Consider the following 19,277-nt stretch of genomic DNA (forward strand, 5'->3'; position numbering starts at 1 on the left):
TAAATTTTCGCAACAGTTGTAAGAAAATATAGTAACAGTGATCGTGATGAGAAAGAATAGTAACGGATACTAGACTTTCCGGAATCAGCTACAAAACTAAATTTCATTTTCTACCTAGAACTGTATTTCTCGATTATGGTAAAAAATAAAAATAGTTGAGAACTGAGCGGTAACCGCAACTAAGAATTTCTCTCAGTGTTTATTGAGAAAATCGCATTTTTCATTTCTCGCTATGAGAAAAATTTTTCATTTATTTGAATTGGTTAAAAAAATATCATCTTCTTGTGGGTGAAACTGCCAAATCGCCCCTAGACACGCCTTACTTTGGAGGGTGGTTTCACCCTTTTGAAGTGGTTAATGGCAGATAAAAAAAACACGTATCGCTTAGTTTTTGGTCTACGATAACATATTACAAACGAAATGAAATCGGAAATATCGACCTGTGATGCCTTCCTTGTAAGTGAATATTGATGTGTTGATTATTTTCGATGCCTATAACTTGTTGCGTGATGATTATGATCACACGTTGAACAACCACGTGCTTTTGCAGAATGAGCAACGCATCCTCTGTACGTACGCTAAAACTATGATTACAACGTGTTTGTTTCTTGACCGGGGAAACATCGCTTCTTCGGTAAAAATTGGACGAAAACGCTGTTTCAAGAGAAACATCGTTCGTTAATTATACCTCCGAGACCAATTAAAATAGGTACAATGTGCGTGTACATACCTACAATGTACGACGTTAATCTCGTGCTATTGTTATAATCTTAATAATATTAGTTAAAAACGTCCGGTTCAACCTCATTGATTAATCCCATTTCTCATCCTGCTTACTTGCACCAAAAAAAACTCCAAGCTACTCCATTCAATAGTTGTATGAAATGGTGATATTGTATTCGGAAACTTCGAGTCACAACTCGACGTGAAACTGGTTTCACATTACGTAAACGAAGAAGACTCGTGTCCACGAAGTTCATTGACTCTATAACGCGTTTGAGGTGATAATTTATTACTGCAAACTCTTCTTCGCTTCATAGTTAACAGTGTAACAAACGATGCTGCTGGTTTAGTTTCACTTTAAATTAATTTATTCTGACAAAGCCTTCGCTTTCATTCTCTATCCCTTTGAAAATCGGACTAATTACAGCTTGTTAGCCAAAGGTCAATTCATTTAATCTATTTCCATTGAAAATTTGTCCACGAAATCATTTGCCCCACACGAAATAAGTACAGCTAGTCATGACTCGTTCGCGTACAAACTGATATTGACCAAAATTATTAACATAATTTATTCATGTACAAGGATATTTGTAACTCTTACTAAAATATATAGATGTATTATTAATTTACAACTATTTACCCGCGGTAACAAAGATTAGTTGGGGTACACATGTTATCATTGATCATCAAATGATATGCATGTGAAATTATGTAAATACTGTAGTAACTGCTACGTTAACCAAACTATCACAGATTTGTTCTACGAACTTCTAATAGTTTTTTACATGTAATTTGTAAATTTCCTCATTTTTAAACAACTTGTCTTCGTCTTTCTTGTCGAGTAACAAGATTTATAATTTTACAAATGACAAGACCGACTCGTTGCAATAGCTTTTGGCTTAATTAACCGGTGTCACGTGATAAATTCGTGAATACTTCTTGCTTCCTTTTATGGATCGACGTACTTAATTAACAGTCTAAATTATGAAACGTCTGTATGATTAGTTCTTTGTCGTTATTATCATTAAACTCGATTACGCATCTATTCAATACGCTATAGGACAGACGAATTATTGTTACAAACGCGTGCATACAGCTGTCACCAGTATTTTCTCGTTACCAGCTTCGTCGGTAATTGGAATTCCCGTTAATGATCGGTAGCCAAGACCAAGGAAGAATGGCGGTCTGTGCTCGGGCACAATACGGCGACGATGACTGATGAACTGATTGATTTCTAGGTCAACGGTTCCAATATTCTCCCCTCGTGGGGTCGAAGTCGTCTTCGATGCCGTAATTTTCTTCCCCGTCTGAAGAGTGAAAGGAAAAAAAAGCTCCGCACCAATTATCGAAACTCATCGTGAAAGCTCTTCTCCGTGTCGACCATTTTACTACCGAGGAACAAGTCGATCTTGTTCAGTATTTCCGGGAGACTCAAGTTCCCGTCCTCGTTCGCGTCCGAGAGCGCAATCAGCTGCTGTGCCTCTTGAATCGCGTGACGCGGGTTCCTGGGATCGATGTACATCTGCGGAGAAGAAGGGGGAGAAGAATATTAGCGAATTTCGCGGTTCGATGGGTCAGAAACCGACGAAAATTGCTACCAATTTATACCTACCAAAAGCTCGACGCGATCCGCTCGCCCGTCTTTGTTCTTGTCGATGAGGTGCTTGAACTCCTTTCGCCGGTCATCGCTACCCGGTATCGGCTTTTCGTGGTCATCGCCGAGGTCCAGCCCCACACCGTCGCTCGGCAGGCCGGCAAACTCGTCCTCGGTGAGCTGCTCGTCCCCGTCGCGATCTGACAATCAGAATTAAGGTCACGTAGTACTCCTACCTTTACCGACCGAGCAAGCTCCGGCTTTTCTTTCCTAATTTGAATAAACAAACGAACGGAAAGGGTTGAAATTTCGACGGTGCATCGCTATTTTATAGTGGAATTCAGGAACGTTACTCATGTACCGAAAATCGTGAAAAAAAATGTGTTGTTTTTTGACACTACTTACTATTTCCATGTTTCCCACATTTTAGGGGCCAAAAAGTGCATAGCCGAGATACTTTGCGCCATTCCCGAAAGAATGAGGAGTAAAATGAGCCATCGTGAGACTGTCTTCATTCAATATTGAGGCCGCTAGACGAGAACTAGGAACTACAATAATTTCGTGAATAAAAAATGTTCTCACGACCAGCTGGGCACATGGGCAACCAAGTAACGATTTTTGGGATATGAGTAATTTCCCTGAACTAATACTTGATTCTTCACCCAACTTTCATCCAAATCCATGAATTCAAATTCAGTATAGATTATTTCTCACGCATGTACACACACGTGTCTTGAAAACTGATTTCAAAAAATGGTTCTACGAGTGACGGAAATGCGTGTTTCGAAGTCCAATTAACCCTAATTGGTCATTTGACGTGAATATCACCCCAAACATTTTTTGAACTCCTCGTAAAGTCCCTCAGTACTCTAACTTTTCCGATGCTTTACAATATCTAAACAATCAATTTTGGCTGCGAAAACCGAGAGAGCTTTTTCTACGAATCTTAAACAATACCTAAATATTTTTTTTAGATTTTCAAAACTCATTTTTGAAGCAGGATATCACTTTTTCGGAACTGAGGTGAATTTCACCCTGTGTGACCGTTATGCGATTCTTCTGAAGTGTAACCGATATATCGTGTACCAAATTTCTCGAAGAGGTCCTCGACCATCTGCAACAGCGCTCGATGGCTGCTTTCGGGGTGTGTGAAGGCCAGGAATTCGTCGAGGGCCAGTCGCTCCGGGTCGTTCCTCGCGGCTTCAGCCCATCTCGCTCTGTCACGCATTATGCTCTCCTTCAGGGTCCTCGACAGCTCGGGATGCCGCTTGTTATGGGAGTTTATGTACTCCTCGGAGAAGCCGTGGGTCTTCAAAAAGTGCGCGTGATACTCGTCCCAGGATACCTCGCCTGCAATAAAAATATTACCGCATCTTTTGACGGCGATGTTCCCGAATTGAGGATGCATCAGACGTATAGTCGTACAGTAAAAACGATCCACTCAAGAACTGTATCACTCAGGTTAACCAAGTTGAATCAAGTTATTAATTATCGAAATAATGCGCTAACAATTTCTAAAGAACTAAATTATCGTCTATACCAAGGGGACATTTTTATGATAAAACTGATCGGAGGGGTTATTCGGTGATTGATTCTAAACTTCTTTCACAAATTTTTCGTCTTGACACTCTTCTGATTGCATGGTGTATCTAGTTAAAGAAAAAGCCGCCTTTTACCATTTCTGGGATTATTGTCGATGGCAGTGAAGAGGCCGATGTTATCGGTCATGGCTCTGTTGACGTGTTCCTTGATCTTTGCGTGGATCCATTTGGCCAGTTCCCGGATGTCGAGAAGCTGGTTGTCGTCGGTGTCTGCCCTTTGAAATATTTCGGTCAGTAAATCTTTGGGCTCCTGGAGATTCTCGAGCTTCTCAACCTCCTCGATGAGTTTCTCGTCTCTCTGGTCGATGCCGAGGTGCTTGTAGTTTTTTTTCGAATTCTTAACCCTACCTCCGGAACTGGTTGCCCCAGTGGACGAGCTTCTCGGCTCATCGTCAAAAGAAATACTCTGTAGTTGGAGTGCTTCGCCGGTGTTCTTCACCGCATCTTCCAACGACTCGAGACTCTTCAGCGGCATTCTTTTACTGTAATTCACGAAGAACAGGGAGAAGTATATCACAATGGGTATCGCTATCGTCCACCTGAGAAACACCAGACTGAAAAAATTTCCCCCCCTGCAGCATAATCCGCACCGCGAAACCATCTTCGAATCTCTCCTTCACTCCCCTTCACCGGCAATCAGTGAGCTTTACGATCCTCGCACGCATTCGATTTTCGAATTCTCCACGACTTATGGCTCGAGCCACTTTCATTCCGCGCAATGCTCTCCAAATGGCAAATCATTCACCGTTGACAATCCGGCGCAAGGCTATCGCGCACTTTTAATATCCACACTGTCAGATCATTCCTTTCTCACCAATCGGAACTCAGCACCCCAATCACTCTTTCAGCCGCACATGATTGCCCCGGAATCTCGCATTGAAAGACACATCAAGTTTACATTTAATTTCCGCTTGAATGTTCTCTTATCGACAAAATTCGATGACCTTTCAAATTGATAACACGTTATCGTTTCAGTCGATCACGACGAGGATCCTTTCCAGAGCTAAGTAACAGCTGGCGGAGCGCGTTCACTACGGTTCTTTCGATTCCAACAGTTCCGTCATGGCACCGGCGTTATTACCAGAGCTGTAGAGAGTTTCCTGCGGTACCGTAAACCAACACGGCTCACAACGGTTTGCGGTTCACGATATGTACCGTTTACTTCACGCCGTGCACACGAGCGTTGCCCCGGCCAAGGAACGAGCATGTCCTATCGATTCACTTTCACTTGGAACCCAGAGCCGACTCTCTAGCTCATATACCAACAGTCACCAATCCTGCGCATGGCATCGACGCCTCTTGCGCCGTCGCACGATCTCTCATGGTCTCCAGTGCCTACATGGCACTATTAATCTGTGCGACATTACCCCAATTATACCCACATTCTTCGTTATGCTAACTATAATGATGGTAGAAGACCCCGTCACGCCGGAATAACAGTCAAGTCACCGTGTGGATTTTCACATATTTTCTTCATACCAACCGAGCATCGAAGTAGCTGACTCTCCATAACTTCCTGTCTTTGGGGTGGTACTTTCTTCGTGGAAATGGTAAAACTGATTTCTTCCACGTCGTGTAATTGAATTTCGTAATAAAAAAATGAGAGGAAAATAGGAGGATGCAGAAATGGTGAAAGGACAAAGCGGGTCCGAACCTGCACTAGCAGGCTACGGTTCTTGTTAACATTTGCATTTAATGTGAACATTCTCTACGTGTATAACAAGTGTATGAATAGCATATATGTACAATAAATAAGTACGTATTCTCGCAGTATCCGTTTGAATAGCAAACATATTCTCACTCTTAACATTACGATTATCGTTATTCCATTGTCGGTATTTAATATTTAATTTATCACTCGAACGGAGACCAGCGTCTGTATGTAGGTATGTATATACGTGTAAAATTAAATAATACTTGTATCTCTGCAAGGGCCGAACATCTACAACGGCAAAGCGACAGCGAGACTATTCGTGCTTAAAACACAAACGAGTTTAATGTAATTTAAGGAAATTTCACAAATTTTGAAAAGGGTAATGGACGATGTATAATGTGTCTGATAAAAATTAATATAGCACGTGCGTATGTGTATGTATATACATATTCCCTACCGCGCTTGGCGGTTCGATTTCTGGGCACATTCTGGCCCCGGCCCAGCGGCCATCATTCCATGCGGAAAAACGACTTCCGCAGTTTCACCGGTAGGCAAAAGCGACTGTGCGTGGACGCAGTGGCAATTGTAAATGTAATCGAGACGATGAGCGCAAGCCGACTTTAACCTATTCGTTACTTTGAACCTCGCTTTGCACTGATCTTCTCGTCCTCCATGTCCAGTGCGAAGTTCGATATTCCCTCTAAATTTTTTTTTCGCGATTTCCCAAACCTCTTGTTCACCAGCATCTGCACTGGCGGGCTCAGCAGATCGTCATTCAGTTCATCGAGATTCTGCGGCCCCGTTGCGAAGCTGACCATCACGCCAACCACGATCGTAGTCAAGCAGCCGATCATGCTGTACCACAAGTAGCTCACCTGCAGCAACAGACAATTTACCGAATTACCGAATGATCGATCGTCGATGGATCAGCCATTTTCTCATGGCATATAAATTGATCACAAGCACTCACTCTGTACAGAGCGAAGACCTCATCGTCATTATCCTCGTCGTCTTTGTCTCGTAGGAAGCTAGAAGTCGTTTTGTTTAACGCTGATGAACAGTTGGCGGTTGACACTGGCTTCGACTCGACGTGTATCTGCCCGTTTAAAGACGCAATCTGCGCTCCCAAACCAACCCACAACACCAGAGTCAGTCCCGTCAGAGCCCCAGACATCGCGCCCTTAGCGTTTGCCCAGGGCACAAACATCCCCAGGGAGAAGAGACCCAGCGTCACACCGCCCACCATACCGTTGAAGGACAAGGCCACCTGAAGAATACCGATGTGCCAGTACACGGGACGAGGGGAATTTTGGTACTTGGCATTGGATGTACGTACCTCCAAAACACCACCAAGCCTCTCGACGATGAAGACCAGAGCGAAGCTGACCACGCCGAAAAAGATGCTGATCCACCGGGCGTAAACGGCACCACGACTAGGCGGTAAAGCGATTCTAAACAAGCCTTGGAGTATATCCTCGCATGTGATCGCGGCTAGAGAATTTAGCGCACTGGCTACGGTCCTGCAGGGATTGAGAATGGACGGGTGAACGAACGAGTGAATGAATGTTCATTAATTGTGGCAGTAGGACAACGCATCCTCTAAGGCCACGAAAATGTGGGGTACAGCATCGCGGGGATTACAATAAGCTACTATCTCACATCTTACTGTCCAAGGATTCCAACCAAAGGCACGTGTTAGTGAGGATAGACATATCAAGATGGCCCATAAACGAAACATAGAATAAAGTAGTCTAGAATACGATGGGTACAATTATCATGGAGAATAGTGTGTACTCGGAATATCTCACTCACCCTAAAGAGGCCGCGAATATTCCGGCTACGAAGAACCCGGGGACACCGTTAAGCACTCCCATGAAGTTCATCACGTAGAACGGAAGGAGCTGATCGCTCGCTGTTATGTAGCCGGCTTGGAGCGGATCGCAGAGTTTGTACACGCTGTACAACGTCATTCCGGTTAAAAAGTTTACTGTATAGATTAAGATCAGACCGGCTGAGCTGACCCAGAGTGCCCTGTGATAGAAAATGACAAATTCAAGTGATTGAAAAACCGGCTTGCGATCTCCTTGACGACAAAACACTGCACGCTTACGTTCGCGCCTGGCCGATCGTCTCGACGCTGAGGTACTTCTGGACCGAAGCCTGGTTGCTGCAGAACATTGTCGCCCAGTAAAACGTCCCGCCCACAACGACGCTCCAGAAACTGTGACGAACTGTGGGCGATGGATCCATGTTGAAGAACTCCAGCCGACCCGTTCGCTCGCTGTCCTTCCATATCACCGCGGGTCCTCCAGCCCAGGTCATCCCGTAACCAAGGATCAAAAATATGGAACCCAGAAGAACTCCGGCTTGGAAGGTGTCCGTCATTATCACTGCTTTCATACCGCCCTGAAACACTCGGCTGAATTACTTTGATCCGGTGGTGAGGAAATGGTTCTACCTTTAGAGGAGAAGTACAATGCACATAGCAAGCTGTACTAATGTCAGTTGGAATCAATTGTGGATATCTGATGCCATTTAAAGGAATGGTGAGCATCAAGCATTGGGAGAGATCGTCATTGATAGTCAACTTAAAGAGTGCAATGGGATCGGACTTCAAGGTCTCTCAAGGTATCATCCGAATCGCGATCTACACTTCTGACAATGAAGCTTACCTGAGATGCGTAAAAGATGCAGACAACGTAAACCACGGTGACGGCAATGTAGGTGTTGAGTCCCGTGACTGGAAAGTAAACAGGCAGAAGGTAGTGAAAAAAAGTGCTAGTGATCAATTGATGAAAGTGAAGAATTTTTGTATGCAAAACTCACCGCGGCTTAAGGCTAACGCAGGTGCATAAACAGCCACCGAAGTGTACAGCACCATTTGCACCATGTACAAAAGACTGGCCAGCAGTCTACAGTGCCTGTTGAACCTTAAATTCAAATATTCGTAACTCGAAGTCAGCCTCAGCTTCATGTAGACGGGGAGGTAAAGCTGCGAAGTAATGGGAATCACCAGCACGAAGGCGACCGAAGTCATCCAGAATTCGGTTCCCTGCCAAAGTAAAAGGGTCATATACGTAGATTGAATGAAGATGAAAGTGAACATTTTTATACTGTAGTACGGAGTCTCATTATCGCCATATTGGCATTTTGACAAGGAAATCGTCACCCACCTGACTATACATCTCGGCAGGATTTCCAAGAAGTTCAATAGCAGTGATGAAACTGGCGGCCAGAGACATGGCCATGGGAAAGGTTCCCATGCTGGAGCCACCGAGCAAGAAGTCTTCGCTGGTCTCTTGTTTCGTTGTGAAGAAGCCATAGAACAGTCCGATGCCGCAGGAGACGATGAGCATCGTGGCAAGGACGGCGTAATCGGCCCAACTGAAGTAGTGAAGTAGCTCCGATCGCTCCTCCAGAACCTGACCGTCCATCTGTGGCGAAAGCCTTCGCTGCTCGGCGGACGACACCGAGAGTCCAATGAAGAGAATCAGTAGCTGTCGATTGATCTTGGCCATTTTTTGAAATTACTTTGCCGGTCCGTCAGCTCGACTGGTCTTATAAGTCCGGCTCCTAATCTCTCTGTGGGCTTCCTGTAAACATGAATTACCCACATCATGTTCGTCTTACGGAGTGGGATTTCGCTCGACGGGTTATCGCCGTGTTTACGGACGGATAGAAGATTGTATAACTTTGCTTCACGTACGCCATAAACACGTACGTTTATGAATTATCGTTTTATTTCATAAACTAAGGACTAAGAGTGTTACTTTTAACGGGTTGAAAATCTTTCCTGACGCTTTTCCCCTACTGTCCACATCTTCCATTTTCATCCCTACGTCCAACCCTTATACTGTTCTTTCTCCCTTGATTACTTTTGCCGAAATGGACACGCGCTAATTCCAGTACCCTAAACTCGGTGGAGTCTCGTTTCCAAGGGAATCTTCCGCTCTTTCAGCCTCGATTTCAAGCCCGGTAATTGGATCAGATGACTCGGGTGATTTTGTGAGAGAAAAAAGAACCTCAGATATCCTGGGTCGTGACAGTAATCGTTAGGTGATGCTAATTGCGACTATTAAATGGCGGAGACAAATTGCATTATGTTATCTTGTGTCGCTGCAGCTAGACAGGGTGTTTACTCGAAAAGCACCGAGCAATGGCGTAGTTTGCAATAATCATTCTTTAACAGCATACGGATAAGATCAGCGTGCAATGTCGCCAATGCGTCGATCCTTCTGTTATGAGTTGCACATTCTACAGAGGGGCTGAACGACTTAATTCTAACCGGTCTCAGGCGGATCGAACCGCCGTAAACCAGCTGAGAACAAATGCATGTGCAACTATCGAGAATGCACACTATGTATATTCACGTATTTCTGATATCGTAGCGATTCAAAATTATCGTTTCATTCTATTCTATCGTGGAGGGAGGAAAATTAACGGACACCTGGATTCGAGCACTGCATAATTAAACACGAATGATCGAAACGTGCTGTTATGAACAACACACAATATCGCGTTATATTTACTATAGACGTTAGTATAACAATACAACTTACTCGCGCACGTGTCAAACTTCGGATACTCAAGCATACCTCGATTTCATTTGACCAGGTAATTTTTTACCGGCGCATTAGCCACGTTGTACGTAATACGTTATACGTCGTATCCTGAGCAGTACAATCTCAAAATGCATTATACGAATTACATATCAAGGACGACAAAGATCTCCAATCTCGGAAAAATGCCTCGACAACTTGTGATTAATTTCAAAATAATTCTTCTATTGTATGAAGAAATAATTGCACAACTGTTCCGGAAGTTCACCATATCTGCTCACCGGTTGAAAGAAAAAACGTTGCTAACTTCGAAATAGACGAAACGCAAAACTTGCACCTAAATTTAAATATCATACCTGATTTATTGTCTTTTTTTTCGAAGTATCAAACCGTGAGCAAACTTCTACAAACTGTCTAGTGACTTCACTCCTGTATAATAATTTGGTGATACTTTACCTTTCGAAATTTTATCGTTCACTTGCAGGATTGTTGTAAAAACAGTGATTTCCTAATGTGCCCGTACACAATTCTGTTCCTAGGCTGAATTACCTGCGAAATTCTATCAGAACTGAACTTTGATTGCATTTACTGGATTTCTTAGCACAAAGCGTACGCGCATACTTTATAAATGGGTTTCGTCGTGTTTTAGGGAAACGGAAACGAAAAAAATATGCAATCTGGCCGAATGATATTCAGAAAGATATTCACTTGGATAAAACTATGCACGAGACGGAAAATGAACGAATGAAACTTTAGACAACAACGGGAGGATTAAAACAAACAACCTTAAGACTGATGATCTTAATTGCCTTGAGTCGGTCTTTATATACCCGCCCCGGCGAAGGCATCTTCCAGCCATAACTCCACAATTAGAAACTTTAATCGAAATGCATCTGTGGAGACTGTAACGTTCCAGTAGGTCCGCTATCGCATTAAGCTTATAGTTTGTCACACCGAACGGGGAATCGCATGGTGACAACTCTTCATTTCGAAGTAGCTGGAGCCGCAAATTCTTAGGACCCATGATTACATACTAGCTATTAAAGAAAAAAATGTAAATTCAGTAACAGCTTATGTCATTTTTGAAACGCGGCAGAGCAAAAATTCTGACGCAGTACAAACAAAAACCAAGCAAAAACAGAGTGGCGGACACATGTTGAGCTCGCCTTTATCATCATGTCGAATATTTCAAAAATTTCATACATGCGAATATATCGAATCAATCGGCGTCATTGTGTGTACGAATTTGAAAAATCAACTTATGGACAAAATCAAACAACAATGACAGTAATAATAATAACAACAATAATAAATTGGAGTGGTTGATGGGTGTATCCTAAATGTGAACCTGAATGAGCGCACGACACACGTGCTTCGAATTAACGAAATGAAATCACGTAAAGACCTTGTAATCAATTGACGTCATTCTCATGTCCACGAAGTTAAATTCTTGAAATGCTAATTTCACAAGCAAAGCTTTTTGTTTATGGTACGTGCGATGTTCCTGAATCGTAATCATAATCCATCCGCGGTCATCAACAATTATCTCACATCGGCACTTGACTGCATTTTCATTGGTCCAAGGATGAGGAAGGATAACAATGAATAATAACAAGCAAATTTCCGGGTAACATCTCGAAGGTACTTTTTATGGTGTTATTTGATCATGTTTTTTCGCTGAGGATATGAAATGGTATATTTGTTAAAATTGATGACCCAAAAGAGTTGGAAAACGGAGAAAGCTCAAAGTGCAATGAGCATTGACCAGCGTCGTGCATATACATTGTGTATGTATGTATTGAATTGAAACTGGTTGTATCCAAACTATACTGGATTAGTCCGGCTGACGCAGACCCGTAACAGTTCTAATTACTTAATTCGTAGCACCCGGAATACGCGACGATTAATTTTAGGACCGTGTTTCGATTAGCCGTTTAATCCCTCTCACAACTGACTGCAATCATGTTTGTAAAGGCGACGATCTGAGTACACACAATGCGTGGCACCATGCTTCCACTTGATGGTGTGTAAAATAAAGAGCCGCGTGTTTCGTTCTTTCACCTCAGTTCCTTTCTATTTCGAACATTCAAGTAAAGTCAAACCGACAACTTTGCTCAATTTATGATAGCAATGTTTGCCTCGGAAAGAATAATCAAACCACGTAATTGAGTAAATCAGTGAATAAATAACCAAATTACTTACCTCGCGAACTGGAGCAGTGTGAAATAAAATCAACACGGGTTAATTACGAACTAATCAACTTACTTGACAGCTGACAATGTAATTTGAAAGTATAGAGAGATGTGCCTTTGTCACTAAACATTTCCAGACTGGCGTAGGTCAGTAATTTGAAAACAGAGGGATATAGACACAAGGATATCAACAGGGCACAAAAGGTGAAGCAGAGGTTTCAACATTTCCAAATATTTGGTATCCAAGCGCGTAACATTTGGTGTTAGTTCCATTAATGAATCAAGTGAACATCGAAATGCTGTCGTAGATTCTTTGTCTCTTTATTTTAAGGAAATTCTGTGTTAAAATAAGTTGAATGAGTCAAATTTTTGTTAAGTCAAATTAGCACACCGTGTTATAAGAAATAAATTGTTGGTCCGGCTTCAAATTCCAGTTTCTCTGCTGTGGTTTTGAATGTAGACAAGCATGTTTATACTCGTCCACTTATTTCGAAACCTGAGAGTGGATGCTGGGAACAGTGCTGGGGAAAAGGTTACAGATTTTTTAACACCTTAAAAATTTTGACACCTTATTTTCGCTGATTGCGTTACAAAACGTTAACATAATCGGTATAAATTCATATTTGCCTGATATTATAACCTGATTCTTATAGTTAACAGACATTTAAATTATTATCATATAATTGATAATATTCACAATCACACACGCCAATCACAGCCCGTATCATACCTATGCAATTATAATATTTGAACACTAAGTAAAATGACCGAGTCGTTTACCCTTCGTTGGAAGCAATATAATTAATTGTAATCAAAAGTACAGGTCTCTAATTCATACTACGTCACATGTTTTCGTGCATTGAAAAATCACTCCACATGCTCGCCCTTGTTTGGATCTAGTCCAATTTTACAAGTCTCTAGAATCTCAATTCGTAGGGAAAAAACCATAATTGTTCCAGTAGTATTTAAGTACACTTTGCAATAACTCAAATTACGTTATATTCAAAACTACATCAGCAGATATAAAATACGTGTAAATTTTTCTAAACCCTGACATATTTTTGTACGTACGTAAGCTGCATAAAATGAATAATTATTAAGAGCAGATAATCGAGTTGAATCGACAAATGCTCGAATATTATATCAGCACACCGTATACTTAAATCTATCTCTGAAAACTGGAAGACGTGAAATTTAGTGCATCCTCGAGGACCGGCCTCTGATTGAGTCACCGATTAATTTCTAACTAAAACTCCGTGCTTCTTGGGATTGGCGACTCTGATTTGTCCTCGTGAAAAGTGTACTTCGAAGTGACGCTGCGCGGCTCAAGAGCCAGCTTGTCGAATGACGGTGAAAACCGCAATCGTCGCTTCCTTATGCGACCCGCTAACCAAGGAATAAAGAGATCCGGATCCAACTCCGGTTGTTCTTCCTTCATGACGATCCGCTCGACGTTGCTGACGAGCCACCCGACGAGGAAAGTCACCAGGAAGCCAATGGCGCTGTACCACATGTGCGAGATTCGGTAGAGATAGAAGTAGCTGGCCGGATCGTTCTCGGTGGTGGCGTTGGTCCTGCAGGATGTTAAATGACGTGAATTTTTAAACCTCATTACTGCACCACTCCAACTGCCGATGAGGAAGAAAATTGGATGCAGTAAACGGGCTCATACCAGGTCGCTAACGTTGTCGGTGCCTCAGTAATTGTGGCATTCAAGATTCCCGGGTAAGTTGCATTGCAGCCCGCATCCGTTGTCGATAATCTTGGAGCGCCTGGACGAGGCTGGCCGAATCCAATCCACAGGCAGAAAACCAAGGCCACAAGAGTCCCGGTTATAGCGCCTCGCTGGGTCGCCGATTCGGTGAACATTCCGAGGGTGAACATGCCGAGCAAGGGACCTCCAACCACCCCGAATATCGTCAAGCTAGCCTACGAATGGTACGAAATAGCAAATGTCCGAAAAGAGTATTTATCTGTATTACGTATTCATCTAACAGTCCTTTCAGACTTTACCTGCAAAATACCGCCCAAAAACTGAGCCAAAAATGCCAGAGCGATGCAAATGATGCCGAAGGTGAAGGCTAGCAATTTTCCGAACAAAGTTGACCTGGCGAGAGGGAAATCGTCGCTGTAACATCGCTTGTAGGCTGGTTTTATGTAGTCCTCCAATGTTACCGCGGCCAGGGAGTTCAAAGCTGCGGATACGGTGCTCAACCCGGCGCTGAATATCCCTTTGCATGAGTAGAAGTTGAAATTTTTTAATTTTGACACTGCCGGCGAGATGTTCGATTGTTGTCTCGATAGTATTACCGCAAGTTTTTCAGTCTTCTACAGCAAAGCTTGATCAAGCTCACCTGCAACGAAAAGCCCAGGCAGGCCAGGCACGTGGGACATCGTGTCCATGACGTAAAGGGGCATCAGCATATCAATATTTTTGATTCTCCCCTGTTTTATGGGATCACAGTTGTAGTATCTGCTATATATCGCCAGACCAGAGAAGCTGGTGCTGAAGGAAAGGAACATCAGAATTGGCCAATTCAGCCACAGAGCCGCTTGCGCAGCCTTCAAGCTCCTGAAAGAAACACAGAAGACATTTCAAATGTTTTCAATCGCACTAATGACTCTGCCAGCAAAGAAAATTTGTCAATGTAATCCCATGCTGGCCGGAGGGCAGTGTTCTTCAAATATTGGACAGTGGAAGTAATTCACAATATTATGTGACTGGTTGAATTGTTCAAAATGTCAAGATTCCAGCAGGAACCTTTTCCGGGAGTAAATTTTTCTGCCTGAGACGATCGGTAGCGTACTTAACGGTCAACATGCGCTGAACTTGAACCTGGTTCACACCGTAGAGAGACAGGAAAGTGAAGAGACCGCCGATTATGAGACTCCACCAGGTGTGCCGCACCGTGGGATCCGGCGATATGCTGAAAATCGAGATAATGTTCACAGTGCCATTCTCTTATCTATAGCTCTTTATTTTCGTGCATGGGGTTTCAACCGATCGCCCACCTATCAAACTCTATTCGACCCCCCTCTTCGGCGATTCTCCAGATCTCGGACAAGCTGCCAACGTCACCGACCGCAATGCCGATGACAACGAACACAGCGACGAACATCAGGATGCTCTGGAATACGTCGGTGATTAGGACGGCCTTAATGCCGCCGATACTCGAGTAGAAGGCACAAACCAGTCCAATGGTGATAATGCTCCAGGTTTTCGAGATGCCGGTGGTTGCTTCGAGCGCCAACGACGGAGCGTACAGGACGACTCCTGTGTACAAGAGCAGCTGGATCCAGTAGACGAAGCTGGCAAACAGTCGGGCACCGATTCCGAAACGTTTTTCAAGGTACTACGGCATTTGTCAGAAAGAAGTTTTCTTTCGGTCAGACCATTTCGAAGAGGCAACCACTCCTCATGTCGGGTAAGCACCGTAGACAAAAGTCCTGTGATGTCTTTGAAGTCATTTAAAGTCACGTCAAGTCTTGTGAAGTTACCGTGAACTCATCAGCAGTCATGTAAAGTCTTGAAGACCTGAAGTCAGGTGGTCAGATAATTTGGAAAAGATAACGGCTCCTGACATCAGGTGAACACCGTAGAAAAAAGTCCTGTAATGTCAATTGAAGTCATTTAAAGTCACGCAAAGTCGTAAACTAATCCGAACTCATGTAAAGTCTTGAGATCCTGAAGTCAGATGTGTACCCAACTTCAGAAGTGGTTATCAAGTAACGCATAATCAAGTCGATGATTGAACTTTACCTCGTAGGCACTTGTGGCTTGTAGTTTGAAAAATACGGGAAGGAATCCATAGGCAGCTATCGGAGTCCCAATCCCGTAGGATACGTTGATGACGACAAATTGAGTACCGTAGGTGTAATTCTCGGCGGAAACGCCGAGGAGAGTGACGGCCGACATGAACGAGGCCATGAGAGCGATGCCCACTGGTATTATGCTCATCGATCCATTAGCAGTGAAGTATTCCTGTGACGAAAACTTCATGCTGCAGTAAGACGATAGGTGCATAAATCGGGATAATCCCGACCCTGAAGCTCATCTCGCGTATGGTTCTTATCAACGGTACATAGACATTAGGCTGCTATTAATTACAGGCTGTTTGAACCGATTTCCGTTATCAATTAAGCGCGATAGTGTAATCAAGGAGATTTCATGCAATAAAATACCTAATCCTCCAGGGTCGAATCAGAGCAAATATTAATCGCATGGCACAATGAAATAATCGATGTCTTTATTTTTTACTGTCTCGATTTTTTCGTCTCTTCGATCTAATCTGCGCTTGGATCTATACTCAAAAACGTGAATGCAAGCAGAATTTATTCTCCTACGAATATCGTGTCGTAATTCCCTAACTAAATATAGAAAACGCTGACTTATTGTTAGAGGCAACGTGATACCGGCAAATATTCGCACCTGCGTGGTTTTCTGACGACCGCCTGTAAATCTGTAATAAATTCCAATTCCAGCGCTGATTATCAACATCACTCCCATCACCGTGTAATCGGCCCATCCCAAAGTTGGAGTCATTTGTCTGTCTGTTCGTTTTACTGACGAGTTGCTATTGGGTTGCTCCTTCGTTTCGCAATCTGGAAATTGAAAGAGATAATATTGAATGGCATCGCAGTGAAAATTAGCAGAAAAATCTGCATTATCCGTTCCTGAAAAAATATGATATAACCTCAGAATCTGGCGTAAATTCTTTGAACCGATTTTGCGTAAATTATACCTGGCCGAACTCCTTTCAGATAGAACGCAACGAGTTGCGAACTTACATTATTTGACACCGCGCCGGGTCAAATTAGCTAGTTCTATATACACAGAACAAACATACTAGTTTATAGACAAGGTTTATATTAGGTAAATCGTGGGTAAATCCCTCGTGTTAAGATGTCTGCACTGTATTTTTCATCTGCCCGGTTATCTCGTGATAACCGGTAAGGTTTTTAGACTTGGCTTATGTACCATTCAGAAAATACAAAAAGAAACTTTCGACCTGTAGAAATACGTTGCTATAATTGTTTGCGCTGGACAGATTTAAGACGGAATAGTCTCATAATCTTACGGTTCTTATTTTTTGTCTGTAATTGCACTGTTTCGCTTCAACAGGAGCATGACCAACACAAAGCTGTACAAAGTCGGATGCGATCAGAATAACAGACGTCTCAATTATGTGCTCTAGATATTTTGATCAACTTGAATTGTCTTTCATTATATCTTGTGCATGTGAGCAAACAGATTGAAATCTGAATAATCGTTATGTTCTGTCCAAATGTCAGTAGATTTCTTAATGTTTAACGTAGTGTTGACATTTAATTTTTTTGACAAAATGTCAGAGAATTTCTTCTTTTTCTTTTACAAAATGCAATGAACCTGGTTACAAAAACGTACAAGAAAAGGTTGAAATCAATGTTTCGAAATCTTAACCACTATAGGTCCTATGACGGCAGGTATAACTGTTTCATTTTTTAACTTGATTAAAAAAACCATGCCCATCAATTCCATAATCTTGTACCCACCACACAATCATTTTCGTTACTTTTACCGTGTCTTCTGAAAAACCTTCAGTTGATCAATTAAGAATGTTCCCACTGTTCAACGAACGCGCACAATAAATATCAGCGCAAAGTCCAGGATTGCAGTTATGGAACAAGTGATGTATGTGTAAATTTTGAGGGCTCCCATAAATGTGATGTTTGACGTACAGTTGATGTATCAATAAAAACGAAGTGCAATTATTGCCTATCTCAAAGAAAAATCCGAATGCGCCGAGATTCGAAATCCACGTGTAGAGTAATAGCGGTAAATTCATAACGGTGAACAGAGAACACTTGTGCAATGTGGGTTTCCACACGATCAATATTACACGAACACACACATGTACCCAATCGTGTGTAAAAGAATGATGTAAGAGAAACACGAGAATAAGCCGCGCGGTAAAACATTATAATGGAAATGAAAACATATCGCAGATTAATTATCTCACCACGAGCCTCGATCCGCTTGACAATTTTATGTATTCTGTAACTGCATCAACGGGAGTCAGTAGTAACAGACAGAGATGGCCCAGAGTGGCCGACCTGACTCTCCTCTAAGCTCCGTCTCTACTGGTCGTCTGGTGGTCTGACCATGCCGACCTAACCTACGCATACTGTGAGCACCTCCAGCCGAGGCTAAGTCGAAGGTTGATAATTATCGCGCATGCGTTCGTTCTCTACATTTTTAATTTCGTTTTGTTTTTTGCGAGAAACGCTATTCGTTACAAATTTCTAGTTATAAGGTATTGGTGTATGTGTGTTGTACATGCTTGCAGGCATGTCATACCGCCAAATTTAAGTGATAAGAGACTTATCGGGTGCGGGGATAAACATGAGGAGGAGAGAAAGTGAAAAATTATAGTTTTACTATATTGATTATCGTCGGAGAAGTACAAATACGCTGAGTTTTATTACACTTTATGAAATCAAGTAAATCTTAACATAGGCAAATACCTCTCGCAGTGATATTAATAGTTATATAGATTTCTAGATTTCTGAAACTACCGAAAATCATACAGTATTATACAATCCACCAAAATTTTTTTTTTTTTTTTTTAGTGCTGAACTGATATTATGCTGCAATATGAATCGCCACTTAGAGAATACGAGTAGTTATGTACGACAAAACTGGTACTTCGGAACAAATCGGTAGGAAATAATTTGTGAAAACAAATTACGGTGTGTTCTGTGGATTTTGAAATTTTTTGTCACTTTTCAAAGCAGTGAATCAACAATACTGCGAATTAAATAAGAATGTCGATGTTGTTCGAAAAATTGTACATTTCTACTTAATTGCATCGAAATGGTTAAAAAAAATTAAGTTTCTTTCATTAGATGCGTGAAATTCTCAACATTTAGTTGTCATTCATTTTCATCATCAGCAAATTGTTTTTCAGTTATATG

At 42.3% G+C, this 19,277-nt stretch overlaps 3 protein-coding genes across 9 annotated transcripts; all 3 read right to left on the reverse strand.

Annotated features, from left to right (window-relative positions):
- Nucleotides 1-1,278: 1,278 nt before the first annotated feature.
- On the reverse strand, nucleotides 1,279-5,389 carry LOC124301892 (45 kDa calcium-binding protein). Its single transcript, XM_046757447.1, has 4 exons — nucleotides 3,994-5,389; nucleotides 3,404-3,667; nucleotides 2,336-2,517; nucleotides 1,279-2,245 (listed from the first exon to the last, which is right to left on the reverse strand). Exons 1-4 carry the CDS (start codon nucleotides 4,517-4,519, stop codon nucleotides 2,066-2,068), a joined length of 1,152 nt encoding a protein of 383 aa, XP_046613403.1. The 5' UTR covers nucleotides 4,520-5,389; the 3' UTR covers nucleotides 1,279-2,065.
- A 202-nt stretch (nucleotides 5,390-5,591) lies between these two features.
- Nucleotides 5,592-12,467, reverse strand: LOC124301887 (sodium-coupled monocarboxylate transporter 1). 4 transcript variants are annotated; one of them, XM_046757436.1, is made up of 9 exons: nucleotides 12,334-12,467; nucleotides 8,746-9,165; nucleotides 8,399-8,624; nucleotides 8,245-8,312; nucleotides 7,683-7,978; nucleotides 7,385-7,603; nucleotides 6,909-7,092; nucleotides 6,543-6,839; nucleotides 5,592-6,447 (listed from the first exon to the last, which is right to left on the reverse strand). In XM_046757436.1, the coding sequence occupies exons 2-9, from the start codon at nucleotides 9,088-9,090 to the stop codon at nucleotides 6,205-6,207; spliced, it is 1,878 nt and encodes a 625-aa protein (XP_046613392.1). In that variant the 5' UTR covers nucleotides 9,091-9,165; nucleotides 12,334-12,467; the 3' UTR covers nucleotides 5,592-6,204. The 4 variants fall into 4 exon arrangements, with proteins under 4 accessions (XP_046613392.1, XP_046613395.1, XP_046613393.1 ...); XM_046757439.1 differs by having other exon boundaries at nucleotides 12,397-12,416; XM_046757437.1 differs by lacking the exon at nucleotides 12,334-12,467 and adding an exon at nucleotides 10,588-10,920.
- Nucleotides 12,468-12,872: 405 nt separating this feature from the next.
- LOC124301888 (putative sodium-dependent multivitamin transporter) lies at nucleotides 12,873-18,464 on the reverse strand. 4 transcript variants are annotated; one of them, XM_046757441.1, is made up of 9 exons: nucleotides 18,323-18,464; nucleotides 16,753-16,925; nucleotides 16,084-16,305; nucleotides 15,336-15,676; nucleotides 15,131-15,250; nucleotides 14,678-14,895; nucleotides 14,337-14,554; nucleotides 13,996-14,252; nucleotides 12,873-13,897 (listed from the first exon to the last, which is right to left on the reverse strand). In XM_046757441.1, exons 2-9 carry the CDS (start codon nucleotides 16,864-16,866, stop codon nucleotides 13,570-13,572), a joined length of 1,818 nt encoding a protein of 605 aa, XP_046613397.1. In that variant the 5' UTR covers nucleotides 16,867-16,925; nucleotides 18,323-18,464; the 3' UTR covers nucleotides 12,873-13,569. The 4 variants fall into 4 exon arrangements, with proteins under 4 accessions (XP_046613397.1, XP_046613396.1, XP_046613398.1 ...); XM_046757440.1 differs by having other exon boundaries at nucleotides 14,337-14,593; XM_046757442.1 differs by lacking the exon at nucleotides 18,323-18,464 and having other exon boundaries at nucleotides 14,337-14,593; nucleotides 16,084-16,391; nucleotides 16,753-16,882.
- Nucleotides 18,465-19,277: the final 813 nt, after the last annotated feature.

This window comes from Neodiprion virginianus, chromosome 4 (assembly GCF_021901495.1).
Source record: "Neodiprion virginianus isolate iyNeoVirg1 chromosome 4, iyNeoVirg1.1, whole genome shotgun sequence".
Classification (NCBI taxonomy): Eukaryota; Metazoa; Arthropoda; class Insecta; order Hymenoptera; family Diprionidae; genus Neodiprion; species Neodiprion virginianus.